Source organism: Pinus tabuliformis, chromosome X (genome assembly GCF_031772625.1).
Source record: "Pinus tabuliformis cultivar Carrire ecotype Pingquan chromosome X, CPIR1, whole genome shotgun sequence".
Taxonomy (NCBI): Eukaryota; Viridiplantae; Streptophyta; class Pinopsida; order Pinales; family Pinaceae; genus Pinus; species Pinus tabuliformis.
This window is the reverse complement of record NC_142308.1, coordinates 1,419,397,934-1,419,411,219: the sequence shown is the minus strand read 5'-3', so window position 1 is coordinate 1,419,411,219 and position 13,286 is coordinate 1,419,397,934. Positions and strand designations below refer to the sequence as shown.

Here is a 13,286-nt window from a genome sequence, read left to right as displayed (position 1 = left end):
GAGTTCCAGGATGTCTTTGCATGGAGTTATGAGGACCTAAAGTCCTATGACACCTCTGTTATCCAGCATACAATCCCTCTCAAACCTGATCAAAAGCCCTTTAAACAAAAATTGAGGAGAATCAATCCTATGCTTCTCCCAGCAATGGAACAAGAAGTACAGAAAATGTTCAATGCAGGCATCATAGCACCAATCAGATTCTCTGAATGGATCTCCAACTTAGTCCCTACAAGAAAGAAGACTGGTGAAATAAGGTTGTGTGTGGACTTAAGGAATCTGAACCAAGTATCCCTCAAAGACAACTATCCCTTACCCAAGATGGATCACATTCTCCAAAGAGTGGTAGGGGCCTCAAGGATCTCATTACTGGATGGATTTTCAGGCTTCAATCAAATCCTGGTGCACCCTGATGATCAAGACAAAACAGCATTCACTACCCCATGGGGAACTTTCAAATATGTAAAGATGCCTTTTGGACTGAAAAATGCAGGGGCAACTTTTCAAAGAGCAATGGATATTGCTTTTTCCAAAGAGATTCATGACTTCCTTGTCATTTACCTAGATGACCTTACACCTTTCTCAAAATCAGACCAAGAACATATAAAACATTTGAGACAGATCTTCCTAAAATGCAGAAAATATGGAATTTCCTTGAATCCCAAGAAATCTCTGTTTGGTTTAGAGGAAGGTAAGCTATTGGGCCACATCATTTCTAAAGATGGCATTAGAATTGACCCAGATAGGATACAGGCTATCCTACAAATGCCCCACCCAAGAAATGTCAAAGAGTTGCAAGGATTCTTGGGAAAAATCAATTTCTTGAGAAGGTTTATCCCAAACTTAGCAGAACTAATCAGATTGTTAAATAACATGCTAAAGAGAGATTCAAAAGTCAAATGGACTGTTGAAGCCAATCAAGCCTTTGAAGGTATAAAACTGGCCCTTACCCAAACCCCAGTGTTGACCAATCCTCAGTTTGACAGAGAATTTATCATTTTCTCTTTTGCCTCCCAGCATACTATTGCTGCTGTTTTATTGCAAAAAGATGACCAAGGAAATGAGAAGCCAATTGCGTTCTTTAGCAAAGCTCTTAGAGATGCACCTTTAAAGTATCAAATCATGGAAAAGCAAGCTTATGCTTTAGTCAAAGCCATTAAAGACTTTAGGATTTATATCCTTTATTCCCATGTTATAGCATATGTGCCAAGTCCTATTGTCAAAGACATTCTCACCCAAGAAAATTTAGAGGGCAGAAGAGGAAAGTGGATTGCCAACATCTTAGAATTTGATATTGAGATAAAACCTACAAAACTAATAAAAGGGCAAGGCTTGGCTAAATTAATGACAGAAGCAAATTTCCAAGCCTTAGACATTAACCAGCTGGACAGTGAACCGGAGCTGGCGACTCCAAAGATCAATGTAGCCTTTGAACAATCCCCTTGGTACTCTGATATATGTTATGTATTGCAAAACCTGTGTGCTCCCCCAGGATTGTCCAGAACTAAATGTAGGTTCCTAAAAATGAAAGCTTCTAAATTCTGTGTTATGGATGGAAATTTATTGTGGAAAAACCATGAAGGAATATTGCTAAACTGCCTAATTGAGAATGAAACTGACAATATCATAAAGGAATTTCATGCAGGTGACTGTGGTGGACACTTGTACTGGAAGTCCACTGTGGATAAAATACTAAGGGCTGGGTACTACTGGCCCACCATGTTCTCTGATGTCAAGAAATTCACCACCTCATGTCATAAACGTCAAGTGTTTGAGGGAAAGAGACAGTTGCTGCCACTTCCCTTAAGGCCTATTGCAACAGAGAGACCTTTTCAACAATGGGGCTTGGATTTCATTGGGGAAATTCATCCCTCATCTTCAGGCCAACATAGATGGATCTTAACAGCCACAGACTACTTCACCAAGTGGATTGAAGCTGTTCCATGCAGACAAGCAAATGATTCCACTATCATTCAGTTCTTGGAAAACAACATATTGGCTAGATTTGGCTGTCCTGACAAAATAATAACAGACAATGCTGCTGCTTTCAGATCCAAGAAAATGGTGAACTTCTGCCATAAATTTCACATCACTTTGGGCCATTCTACTGCATACTATCCCCAAGGAAATGGCCTTGCTGAGTCATCAAATAAAAGTCTGGTAAACATCATAAAGAAAGTACTATAAGAGAACAAAAAGAATTGGCATAAGAAGCTTGTGAATGCCCTATGGGCAGATAGACTAACAACCAAAAGATCAATTGGGACCAGCCCATATGAGTTGGTTTATGGATTAGAGGCCAAATTTCCTTCATCACTAGGAGTGCCTGTTATGAAACTTCTTCAAGAAAGCCAAGCCGAACCAAATGATATGCAAAGAAGAATCAATCAGATCATATGTTTACAGCAAACTAGAGACCAAGTTTTCAGCAGAGTTCAAGTTCTACAAGAAAAATTAAAGAAGGCCTTTGATAGAAGAACTAAGGCAGAAGATTTCAATATTGGTGACAAAGTCCTCAAGTGGGATTCAAGAAGAGAGGATAAGGGAAAACATGGAAAATTTGATTCCCTTTGGAGAGGACCATTTGCTGTCCAAGCAGTACAAGGAAACAACACTTATTTCCTTAAGAGTCTCAATGAAACTGATTTGGATGAAGGTCCTGTGAATGGCAGGATGCTGAAGCACTATTTTGAATATCACCCATAAGTGCAGCCTGAGTTTTTCCTTGTACATATCCAGATGTATATATTATTTTCTGTCAACATGTAAAAATGCAATTTCTCAAAGTTTTCTTAAACTGCCAGCGAAAGGTGAATAGAATCAGAGGTCTACCAAGAAGAGAAGCACACAATTTTGGCATTTCAAAGCAGCAAACTTCAGGATTGGCAAGAGCAGTCAAGGAGCAAGGCAATCTGACCTGCTGTTCTTGGTCTTTCAAATGAAACACCACCCCCATGTGGAGCCACTGTTAGCTACCTATACCAATAGGTTTCATATTTCATGATTGGCAATGAAAAGGTCCAAATATGCTCTGCTTTGATGATGCAAAGATCACATATTTCCATAAGAATACAATCTGTGCTTATAGCTTGATGGGGACTCAAATTTTGATGGATGATCCAACAGTCTAAACTGGATCATGTCATGCTTTAAATTTTCAGTTGTAGAATAGAGAAAGGAGTCTGTCCAAACTGTTTAATCTTGGCAGACAAGTAGTTCAGGTAGAGAAGAAAAGGCTCCCAACAGCTTAATCTGGGACCTTGGAAGAAATAAGGGTAGAAGTAGATAGAAAAACAAAAGAAAAAGCGAAAGAAAAGAAAAGGCAAGTAAGGGTCTGCAAGCCTAAATGCACCCTTCAAGAAGAAACAAAAAATGCTAGGCAAAATAGCTGGGTAAGTAAATGGGGTTGCAGAAGTGGTATTCATTTCAGATTTAACCTTGATGGTCAAGATGAGAAAAGAAAAACAAAGAAGCATGTCTAACTTCCCAATTATCCCTTTTCCCACTCATTACTAACATCCCCTCATCAATTGAATTGCTTAGAAGACTTGAGGTTTGATGGTGGTTTTATTCATTGAAAAGCCACATTTCTTGTCTAAAAATTCTTTTCATTTTGATCTACTCCCTAAACTAAGTAAGTTTCAAGTAAACTTAGTGATTTTCCCCCTCATTCACATATTCCCCCATATTAACTCTAACTCTAGTATGTAATTCCCCTATGTTACCCTTTCCCTAGTATTATTAACACCATGGTGTATAAATCCCCAAACATTCTATAAATATCCTCCTTTTAGCATTATAGCTAAATATGTCTGTCTAAAGGGAGACTTTAGTCCACCTGGGACTATGGTCAACCCTGTCCTGGGGCTGCTCTAACCTCTGGTTATGAGCAACAACCTTTCCCCTAAGCCCTCACCTTCCCTTTGCTTAGAAAAACCCAAAAAATCCCCAAAAACCTTGCTAAAAAACCCCTTTTGTCCTTTTAACTCGCTTCATTGGCAAAAATACTCTAAAAACCCACTTTTCTCCTTTATCCAAAGTCTAAGCACCGGGCGCATTTTGACAAAACTATTCATAAAAAACCCATTTTTATGATTCCAATGGTTCGGGCGCTATATTGGTTTTATTGAAAATATATTAAAAAACCATCGAAATTCTTCATACCCCAATGATCTTCCGTTAAGCGCGCATCCCAAAAAATACATTTTTTAAATCCCGCCCCCTTCCGTATCGCTCGATCACTTCATCAACCCGTCAGCCATCCGATCGAGCACCTCTGATCGGACGGCCCTTATGCATATCGGGTTGGTCCCCACGCCCGACAGTTAGCGCCCGAGAAACTAACGAAGGGTTACGTCAGTCCTCGGCCACGCGTCACCTTCTCAGTCTCTCGGAGCGGCCTCTGACAAAACTGGGGCCGTATGGTAAGCGGTCCGAGAAAACCGTTACCACTGTTTCACTTACCGCCCGGTTTTGCTGGTCCCATGTCATGCCCACGTCAGAGCCACGTCGCCGCCACCCCGCCGTCGCATCACCTCATTCGTCCGTCCCTTCGCTGACATGTCCGCCACTTCAGCATATCCATGGACCAACCAGGACCTGCCACATCACCCGATGACGTCATCCGACTCCGACCCCACCCGATGACGTCATGCTGACGTCATCCCAAAAAGGCGCCAATATGACAAAAATCTATTTTTAGGCCAAAATTTCGTGTTTTTTCTACTTTTGCCGAAAGAGACTGTTGTTGTTCCTGCATGTGTTTGACGACCATACCAGCGCCAACCTGCACCGTTCGACTCTGAAACCGCGGGCGCCTCCGTCGTACCTGCATTTGCAACTGTCAGTGGCAATCCGCAAGGTATTTCTCGAAATTATTCTCTGCACCTGGTTTTTATCCAAATTTCTACAAACAAACTGTTAAGGGAGTGTTAAAACACTGAATTCACCGTCTAGTATCCAGTAACCTGTACCTATTTCCCTCTGGCAAGGCAACAAACAGTTTACGAAACCTGCATTTGACTGAAACAACCTGAATTCACAGGTAGCTCGCGCAATCGTGAGCTAGAAACCTCTGCTGGCTAAATTCACCTTAGAAAAGTTCTGGTCAGCCCTGCTATTTATTTTTATCAATCCGTTAAACAGTATTTCAATTGTTGTGTGCTCAATTCACCCTCTGGTCCTTAAAATTCACACTTTCATCGTAAGGAATCACCTCTGTGTTGTTCTGCTTATTTCAACCAGTTCACCTGCAAGTCAGAAGCTTAATAGACCATGGAAACTCCAATTGCACTGAACATCAAGCCTCTCAATACCCCTCACAGGGAGTTAGAATGGAAAGCTCTGGGAGATGTGGATTATCAGATGTTAGACTATTTTCCATTAGGCTCTAAATATAATATTCAGATGCTAAATGAGTTGAAAGCCCAGCACCTTAGTGGAGCTGATATCCTAGGCATTTGGGACTCAAACTTGCCCATCTACAACCTCCCCCAGGTAAATCCTATGCCAGAATTGATCCACAGATGCCAGGAGTGCTATGATCCATGCCAAAGAGCTGTTCTCAGCCCCACAGGCTCAATTCTGTTCCATATCACCCCAGAGAGCCTAAATGAGATGCTGCAAAACCATTGACCCCCCTCTACATGCAGAACTTGATAAAGAAGGGGACTAAGTTGTCAAATGACCAGATCATCAAAATCAATCAGTTGTTCATACAAACAAGCTCTGAAGCCATCAGAACTCCTCCTATTGGATATGCATACTTAAATGAATTGGGCAAAATGCTAGTGGATTTGATCAGCTATGTCCTAGGGTTCAGGGGAGTGGAGGATGTGGATGATAGTATAATGGCAATGCTGTCTATATTCTCTCCTGGAAAGCCTCCAGCTGTACATTATGACTATGCCACATATATCGCAAATAGGATCCATGATCAGCTGATGAATCTGCAAAGGGAGAGACTGTTCAGATACACTTCATACATTTACCATCTATTCTTGTTTTATCAACCAGACAGCTTCCTCATTCCCCTGAAGCGAGTTAATGCCCAGGGGAATCCAAGATCAGTTGTGTTTTGGACCTCAGTTTTTCATTGCACCTCTGTATCACCATACACATACTGTGAGTTCATAGACTTGTTCATTCATCCAGCTATGACATTATTGTATGGTGTTTCTCCTCCAAGGTTAACTGATGACATGAGGAGAGTTCTCCATCTCTCCAAAACCTACAGCATTGGTAATTGGTACTTTTACCAACACCACACAGTGATCAGAATATATGGCTGTGAGTTGAAGCCTTATAGGCTGCCAAGGTATGTCCCTATGAGACTTTTTGCCCTAGAATACTTCAGGCAATTTGGGAATGTCGACTACCTCCACTTCCAAAGCAAGAACAAGAAGGCACAGTTGAAGGTAAGGAGCCAGCTGGGCCCTTTCCTATATAACAAAAGAGAGGAGGGATGGAAAGAGGCAAATAGTATCCTAGAGGCCCTCAAACTGCAAACTAGTTTTGAGTGGATACCCTATGACCCCAATCATTTTGTTTCCCTCAGGAGGATAAAATACAAATTGGGTACCTATTCACATATGAGGCTGCCTGAGATTGAGCAGTATGCCAATGCATTGAGCTGGAAAAAGGGCACCCTAGAAGAGGAAATTACTAGTGAAGAGCTGCTAGAAAGAGAGGCTAGAAATATTCAAAAAGAAGCTGACTTGGAAACTTGTGGACAGGTCCCCCTCTCATATCAAAGACAACTTGGAGCAGCTGCCTCATCCTCAACAACACATCAGCAAGCTGCCATGAATACTCCACAGACATCCAACAAAGGCAAAGAAAAGCAGATGGAACAGCCACCTCCTATGACTGAAAAGCAAGTGGAAACACTAGTCCAACAACAAGAAGAAATGATGCAGCAGGAAGTGCAGCAACAAACACAACACCAACAGCAAGAAGAACAAAGACAGGAGCAGCCTGTCCAGCAAGAGCAAACAGTGGAAGCCCCTAAATCCACTGAACAAACTGTGCCTCCAAGGCAAGAAACTTCAGCTGAGGCATCAATCCTCCAAACTCCACAAAAGGAGGATACAAGCAGGAAAAGGGACAGAGAGACTCCCCTTACAACATCAGCAACTCATGGGGAGAAAAGACAGAGAATCAATCCCTTCTCAGAGGAAGAAATGCCAATGGGACAGTCTTTTAGTATGGTCCCACCCAACAGGGAAGCATCAGCAAGTTCCTTTCAACAGGAACAGGATAGAGCAATGGGAGGAGAAGTGAGTTCCTCAAATCAGCAAAGGGAAGGTGGACTCAGCATTAAACAGCAGTTCATCGACATTAAGAGGAGAAATGAGCCCATCAAGATACAGCTGTATAACCATCTGTTAAACATGGCTCCCACCAATCAACAAAGACTCATGTCTGCATATGATGTGCAGGAAGGCAAAATGATCATGAGTCATTTTATGCCAACAGCAGTGCAGCCCCAATCTGCCTCTGACTACTTGAGGACTAACCTGGAGGTCCTTGCCAAGGATATCCACCCAATGGACAAAATAGAACTGCATAAGCAAACGGGTGAGATGGTCTATGCTTCCCTGGCAGACCAAACATTGGATAACTACAGGCTACAAAATAGCCTTAACAACACAGCTGCTCAGCTTGAGTTGGAGAAAGCATCCTCTCAAGCAAAGGACAACAGAATTAGGTCCTTAGAAGACATCATCATAGAGATTGGGCATGATCCCAAAGATATCAAGGGCATACAAGAGATATTAAAATTGAGGGATGCGGACAGGGCAGCTTTGAGGAGAAAGATCAAACTCCCAGCCACAATTCACCCTCAAACAGATGATGTTGCCCAGCAAAGACATGATCAAGAGGCCACAACCTTGTTGGTATCTCTGTACAAGCAGCTAATCCAAACTCAAGAAAAGCTAGGAGAATCGGAGGCTGCAAAGGCAGCATTACAGGCAGCCTTGAAACAAAGAGAAGAAGGTCAAACCTCCCAGCCTCCTCCTGAAGTAATCAACCTTGAGGAAGCTGCTCCAACTACTGCTCCTCCTCCTCAGCAAACAGAACCTACAGCACCAACTACATCGACAGCTGCACCAACAACAGAGCAGACTCATAGTCTGGATATGCAGAAGCTTCAGAATGAGATTCAAGTCCTGGAAGCTCAAATGTTAGAGCTTAATCAAGCCAAGGAATCTTTGGCTAAAGTAAATGAAAGGTATGATAAAAGCAAACAGAATGTGGCTGAGAAGGAAAGAGATACAAAAGCTCTCAAAAAGAGAATAACTGAGCTTGAGAAAGAGCTCACACTAGATAAGGTGACAGCAGAGCTCAAAACAGTCCTATGGGCCAATATTGGCCAGTCCATTACTGATCAGTGGCAGTTCATTGAGACCATAGATGAACAGTCAGCACTCATTACAAAGGCAAATAGGGAGATACACAGAGCAAGAGCAAGCCTTGGCAACATGCCTGATGCTGCCAATAGGATGATCAACATATTGAATAACAGGACAAGCTCTCAACTGACCACCATGGGAATTGCTCACAGGACTGAGACAATCTCAATGGTTAAAAGGGTCCTGACATTAAGAAACCTGGTTGGAACATTAGAAAGGAGAACCCAAGATATGCAGACCGAAATCAACAGGTTCATGGACAGGTTTCAGGTGTTACAAAACAGAGGCCTCCCCAGCATACTAAGCAGTGTGGGAAGACCGCTTACCCATGAAAATTATGCTAAAAGGGTCAATGCCTTTGCTGCAAGTCAAATTGCAGGACAGCCCAGCACTTCAGCAGAATCAGGGCCAGCATCAGGGCAGACTCTCTACAATAGGGTGGAAAACCTGTTTTTTATCATGAACGAGATCAATCATCTGTTCGATGTGCCTCCAAATTTCTATAAATATACAGAAGCAGATGAAACCATAGAGGCAATTGTGAAGCACCAATTGCCCACACAGGAAGTCTGGAACAAATTGACACAGCTAATATTATCAAGCCAGAACCTGTAATGTCAAGTTTTGCAAATTTAAAAGTGATCATACACAGGGAAAATTTTGGTAGATCAGCATACAAAGGAAAGATGAAAGGCTGAGCCAACTCAGCAGGGCTATTCGGTCACCACAGTAGCAAGCACAGTCACAGGTGGCAAGGTCGAGAAGATACAGCGCAGCAAACGTAAAGGCACATTTTCCAGCATTAAAGCAAAGCGTTCCAACCGACTCAGTGACCTCCAAAGGTCAAAATATCCTCTGACAGACTTAAAGAGCAGTTATGTTGCATTCAAAGCTGTAATAACTTCTTTTCTACTTTTCGGTACGAAGTAATGAAGATATTTCTCTCTCAGATGACTCAATGCCTGAGATATTTTTGTATAAACATTTCTATAAAGTCCCCTTTGCATGTTTTTGCAAGGGTTGTTGTTGATTTCATTTCTATATTTCCGTTGCTGTACAACTCTCAGAGAAATAATACAAAAGGTGGATGGAATTTCCAAAGCTCTGTGCTCCTTGATGCACTGTGGTGGCTGGCTGAATGTTACAGGATTCCTGCATGTTTCATAGCACAATAAGTCTTCTTTAAAACTCTGTGTTATATGTTTTCTAGTCTTTCATCTTCTTTCATGTTTATGAGTTTTACACTTAATGGCGAAGTAAAAGAATAGTTCCAGGATTTGATCATAGATTACCCTGAACTCAATCTAAGCTGTTATAAATGTTTTCTTCAAATAGAGTAAATGAGGTGTAATTCTTAATTGCTACACTTTCTAGCTATATCTTTCACTGTGATAAATATTTTCAGGAATTCAAGTTTGCTCCTGAGGCATCTATCTCTTTCCCACACCCCAGCTCAGTGGAAAATTCTTGAATGCTTTTCACTGGTTGTTCACATGTCACCATCATAATCTAACTTTGTTATATGAAGTATTTAAATGGCCCTGTAATTTCAGTAAATCATTTCAAGGTTTCTAAACATTTGTAGCCACAGACTCCATTGCCCAATGAAATAAACTCATCTGCAGATTGCACACTTCAAGTACAGAAAGATATCCCTCAACCAAAGCATAAAACTAAGCACCCTCATTTCATATCTAGCCTAAAATCTCCACAGAACAGAGACAAATTATAAAGAGAGAGCCCTCTCTGATTACAGTGTGGCTAGGCATTGTAATCCAAAGATTGGTTAGTGGTTACCCCGGCCGTATTCCCTTGGGAGTCATAGGGAACAACCTGGGTGTTAACAGTTTCCACCTGGTTTTCTTCAGTTTTTTCCCATTGAGACCATATCAGATATTTGTATGGTTACATCATTGTTCATACTAAATCTAAAAGGAGTGTATAATATATTTACAGTAATTTATAATTGCAAGGCCTTATGATGCATACAACGTGAAACCTAACTCAACACTGTCAGTGATATTCACCAAAACCAGATATAGAAAAACAGTTCTCAGCGACATTGCTAGAGTAAAAACTAAAACCTCACAAGCATAGATGGTGAATTTTGACCTTATAAGTTTATACCTAATTCAACCAGTATTGCCTCATTACGAGTTACTGAAACTACCAAGCAATTGCGACCAGAAAAAATATGTTGTCAAACAATTTTATTGGTTTAAAAATAGGTATGTTCCTCAAGTACCTGGTCAGGATGCCTATATCAGGTATGTGAACACTTTAGGAGCATCCAAACACAATACAATCGATTAATTACAAGTGGCAAGAAAACAATACCTCCAGTGGACATTGCCAAAATTGAAAGAAAATTGGCAGAATGCTACACAGCCAACTCAGGCAACTAACCAAAATGTATAGCCTAAAACCTGATGGCAATTATTTACATTCAGACGAACGTGATCAAAACCTTCTATAACCCTTGGCCCTTCCAAGATTACACTACAAAGCACTTTACTCTCACGAGACAAGATTTGCAATCAAACTTCCTGGAATGATTAAAAGGAATCCCCCTAAACCCTAAACCCTGGGAAATATACAAACCCTAAACCCTCCGAAATATTCAGTAAAATAGATTTTCAGAGCTACTAAAACACTAAGCCCGAAGATAACAATTTCCAGAAAAACAAGAAGATGAAGAAACCAGTTCAACTTACAATGATGCGACCTTCGATCCTCATATCTTTCTGTTCAAACAGCCAAATCTGAATGCGAGCTTTCTGCATATCAAATTCAACAGCAACAAATATACACATAATTAAACTCAGATTCCCCCAGTTCACATTATCGGAAACACCCTAAGCCATCTATATATCTGCTGAAACCCCCATTTCTGACCAAACCAGAATGAAAGAACAGACATTTCAGACGAAATACATGCAAAAACCGTGAAATGCGGGTGGGGGTAGCTCACACTTTGCAGGAAGCGGAAAATGAGATTCTGTACACAGAAAAAAAAAAACGAAGAAACAAGGATGAGAGACGTCTAGGAAAAAAAAAAGCAACAAAACAAGAAATTTATTTATAACGAGCGGGAATATGAGAAAGAGTGCTTACAATGGGCTGGGTCATAATCCTCTGTACTCTGGTGGTCGCCATGGTTGCTATGCTCTGGTGTTTTTTCGGCCTCTTAGTCCCACTGAAATTACCTTACACAGACGAATAATAGCTTACTCCCTACAGAACGTTATAATGCTATTGAATTCAAATGACAATTCTCATAAATTTTGAAGGGTGTGATAGCGAACCTCAAGAAAATAGTTCTAAACTTCACTCCTGTAATCACATTAACCAGGTTGAAAAATATTTATCAAATAAACCCATAATATTAAAAGGTGCTGACAGAGAAATGGAAAAGAAAATGTGGAAAAAACTCGATAGTGCGTGGAAGCAATATAGCACTAAGTTGTCAATTAATTGATGAGATATATTCTTGAGCCTTTTTTAATTGAAATGTTGAATTTGAATCGTTTTTTTTCGTATAAGTGATTTGGTAATATTTGAAATTTTATTTACAATTTTTCTATATTTATTTTAATGTTTTAAATGAGTTAAATATATATTTTTTTAAATTATTAAAATCAATTTTGTGGAAGATTTTGAAACATTATTGTTTAGTAACTATCTTGTATTTTTTCCTAACTTATGCATTGTAGCTAGGATAGTAATGATTAAAACTATGATGATAATATTTAAAAATGAATAGATATCATTGGGATCTACAAAATTATAGTCATGTTTAAATCATAGTTTATCTATAAAATTATAGTCATGTTTAAATCATAGTTTCTAAATCATTGGTTTCTTTTTCATCATTCTATTCATGGTAAATATCGGCGAAGGGAGCGGTTTCTCATCCTACAGTGAAATTGTTGTTGGATTGAACAAACCAGGGCACTCATATGACACTCAGCCTCCAAATGTTAAGCAAAATCTTGACGGCAACTAGAAAAATCTCAACATTTGTTTCCTCTTTCGGGGAGGCGCAAACCCAGCAGCTGCCTTCCAAAGGCAGTCGTGGATCCAAAAATTGAAGTCAGGTCCAATTATATTGGAGCCTATATTTAATTTATGAAAGACCACACCCTCATCGGCAAGTTTTTAGGCATCTGGCCAACTGAAAGAACCCTAACCCAATGGATCCAACTTAAGTGGAAGCCGCAACGACAAACGAAGCTTGAACTAGGTGCAAGCCCACAATTTCTTTTGCAGATCTCACAGATAGAAATTGTGTGTTTGAGAATGGCCCTTACTTTTTTAATTCAACGAGACTTTACCTCTAATTTTGGACAGAGAGGTTTGTACCAAATAAAGAAGATTTCACGGCTACCTTGGTATGGATACATATGTATTCTTTAGCACAGGAGTTTTCAGATGAAGATACTTTGGCAGGAATCAGGAATACTCTTGGGCACTATGCCAAATCCTATGAGTCAATGAAACAGGCAAGATATATCTCCTATGCAAGAATTTGTGTATACATGAACATTTCAGAGCCATTACCAAAGTCTATAAAGATGAGCTCTAGAGGCTGACACTTGACTATGAGAACATTTATTTTCATCGTCGACGTTGCCATGCATACGATTACCTATATTGAAATTGCCCCTCACTCTATTCTATTGCAAATGCGACAACTACAAATGGCCAATATAAGGACGGATTCATTAGAGTTGGCGGTAAATGCTTAAATGTTAAGCGGAGCCCCTCTCAAACCACAACATCGGCTAACAAAGCAGGCCCTTCCTCCTATAACCATTTGAAAACCCTCTCCGCCCAACCTTTGTTGACCCCCCACTTGTCGTCCCACCACCTAAG

The 13,286-nt window shown here is 40.5% G+C and overlaps 1 protein-coding gene across 6 annotated transcripts in view; it reads right to left on the bottom strand.

Annotated features, from left to right (window-relative positions):
* LOC149145359 (uncharacterized) overlaps positions 1 to 11,870 on the bottom strand; it is a 36,393-nt gene extending 24,523 nt beyond the window's left edge. Inside the window, exons 1-4 of one of the 6 annotated variants that reach the window (XM_089446909.1) lie at positions 11,717 to 11,869; positions 11,526 to 11,607; positions 11,383 to 11,409; positions 11,126 to 11,188 (exon numbers count right to left, since the gene is read on the bottom strand). In XM_089446909.1, coding sequence (XP_089303035.1) covers positions 11,126 to 11,188; positions 11,383 to 11,409; positions 11,526 to 11,567 — 132 coding nt within the window. In that variant the 5' untranslated portion in view covers positions 11,568 to 11,607; positions 11,717 to 11,869. The other 5 variants (XM_089446908.1, XM_089446911.1, XM_089446912.1 and 2 more) reach the window with 5 other exon arrangements.
* Between the last annotated feature and the right edge of the window lie 1,416 nt (positions 11,871 to 13,286).